This window comes from Sprattus sprattus, assembly GCF_963457725.1.
Source record: "Sprattus sprattus genome assembly, chromosome: 18".
NCBI lineage: Eukaryota > Metazoa > Chordata > Actinopteri > Clupeiformes > Clupeidae > Sprattus > Sprattus sprattus.
Genome location: NC_137916.1, coordinates 10,823,373 through 10,825,892, shown reverse-complemented (window position 1 = coordinate 10,825,892; position 2,520 = coordinate 10,823,373). Strand labels below are relative to the sequence as shown.

The following is a 2,520-nucleotide window of genomic DNA, read 5'->3' as shown; positions in this document are numbered from 1 at the left end:
ATATGCCTTCAGTATACGTTATGGTGACCTGTTAACCTTACTGGGATCTGGGCCTACATGGTCCCTCAGGAGGGCCTGAAAGTGATGGAGGTACCTACACTAGAGATCTGTACATGAGAAATACACCAGAATCTAACAATGGTCTAAAGGTCATTGATTTGTTATACAAATGGAACAAAAATGAGTTGGTGCAAAAAAGCTCATGAAAGCACCCTCATGAACAAAATATTTCAAAAGTGGTTGAAATAAAACTCAGACAACAAACAAACACAACACAACAAACACAACAAACACACTGCAGGCTTTATGGAGCCATCTTGCATCAAGAGAGCTCTTTAATGACCTTAATTGAGTGTAATGGTGGGCTATTATTCCCAAGGCCACTTCCTACCAACTCTTTTCCTTTTTCAGTGAGGGGGAAAATGCATGTATGCCAACAACACATACAGTAAATTAACGACCCATGGCTTATGGCCATGACATAATGGCTGGAGGTAAGAGCCAAGAAGAGGAAAGGAAAATTCTGATCTAACCGTTTGGACTTGGTTGACTTTCTCTTACACAATGCACAATGCACAATGCATACAACAACACAAGCTTCTGCACTTATTCTGTCATGTCTGTGATGAAGGTACTGAGGAAAACAAGAGGGCAGGGCACACTCCCTCCTTAATGCCATGACACGGAGCTGGGAGGTCTCAATGAGTGGTGATGACATAATAATAAATAGCCATCACACACACACACATACACACAGACACAGACACACACACACACACACACACACACACACACACACAGACACACACACAGACACACACACACACACACACACACACACACACACAAACACCTTCAGACACATGCACACTCACTCTTGTACCCACACTACTCTCATCCATTTCCTCTCTCCCCAAAGGCTGATCTCTCTGTCAAATCCCTCCCTCACTCTCTCTCTCTCTTTCTTTCTCTCCTCCTTCCTCCTATAGTGAAAAAGTCAGTTCTAGCTACATGTTTAGGAGAGCTGTGGATGAGGAAGATGAGCGATGATAATAAAGTGACGTGTGTGTGTGTGCGCGCGCATGTGTATGTGTGTGTTGGGGAAGTACTACAGAGAGGGTCCTCCCTTTACTGCACTGTTCCATCTGGTTTTCTTGTGTGGAGATCTACAGATAGAGGTTCTCTACCACAGAACAGATTAACTGTAGAAAGAATGTCAGTTAAAAGTATAAACTTATCAGGTCACAAGGAATACACCAGAAAGTAGCCCGTCTTCAGACGTACATTTTAAGGTAAGTCTTAAACACTTTATATGCTGTTGACTTAATACTGGCGTATTATTTTGATGATTCATACTACAATCACTGTAAAAAAAAAAAACGCTAAATGTCATTTATTTTATTTTATTATTGTTTGAAACACGACGAACACAAGTGGACACCATGCTGTACATTTTTATGGGTAAATAGATCAGAGTAGAAATTTCACTGTGATTTAAAAGGGAGTGATGTACAAACAATCCAGTAACCAAGTCGTCTTTTATGTTGAATGGTCTACAATATTTCCAGTTCTTTTGTGTCTTTGTCTTAACTTTGCCTTCTTTTCAATAAAACATCTTACTTTCCAGACTTCTTACATGACTAAAATGTTATATATAGAGCAACTGTACTTTTCAAGTAGTTTTGGTGAATTGAACAAAATCTAATGAAATTATCCTTAAATAAACTTATGCTAATTTAATCTTCATGCCAGATAAATAAGACCACTGAGGACACTGGGCCACTGAGGTTCTCACCCTATCAGACACGCCCAGCAATCTTCTTCCACCTCCTCCTCCTCCTCTGTGCCCTGCGCCTCCTCCGATCCTCAGAGTTCCACAATGACAGGAAAAACAGAAGTGCCGGAGGAGCCCATGGCGGCGGAGACCATGACGGCAGAGACCATCCCACTGGGAAAGCATTCTCACACCCAGTCCTTCGACCACCTCACTCTCCGCACAGAGAGCACCGTCTTCAGCCTCGCCCACACGGAGTCCCTGTGGACCACTGCCCCCCCTCCCAGAGCCTTCGAGTTCTACCGTCACGCAATCCTCCTCATGTCCACTGGGGGCAGCGTGCTGCTGGTGGGCTTGGTGTTGAGTGGCCTCTTCTTTGCTGGAATATCCAAGTTCAGTACAGGCATCATGGGCCCGGCACTCCTCTCCATTGGTCTGATGGTGCTGATGGTGGGGCTGGTTCTCATCCCTGTCACCCGGGAGATGAATAAGCACGCCATGAAGAAGATGTACACTTGCTACAAACCACAACAGTTATGAGAATGCTGAAGGCATGTTTTGCATTGCGCAATATGGGATATGCTGAGAGGGAATGCGCACCATAGCTTGTCTTGTTAAGTGTCAAATGACATTGAATGCACTGTGGTGACAGGTGCTTTGAGAAAGTCTGAGACAGTTGTGCCAAATACAGAGATTATTCAGAAGCATGCTTATGTTTAGAAGTTGATGCATCAGTGTTAAGAAAA

The 2,520-nt window shown here is 43.6% G+C and overlaps 1 protein-coding gene across 1 annotated transcript; it reads left to right on the top strand.

The window, feature by feature from the left end:
- Positions 1-1,879: 1,879 nt before the first annotated feature.
- On the top strand, positions 1,880-2,314 carry pirt (phosphoinositide interacting regulator of transient receptor potential channels; the record flags this gene model as incomplete). Its single annotated transcript, XM_080856138.1, has 1 exon — positions 1,880-2,314. The coding sequence occupies one exon, from the start codon at positions 1,880-1,882 to the stop codon at positions 2,312-2,314; it is 435 nt and encodes a 144-aa protein (XP_080712264.1).
- Between the last annotated feature and the right edge of the window lie 206 nt (positions 2,315-2,520).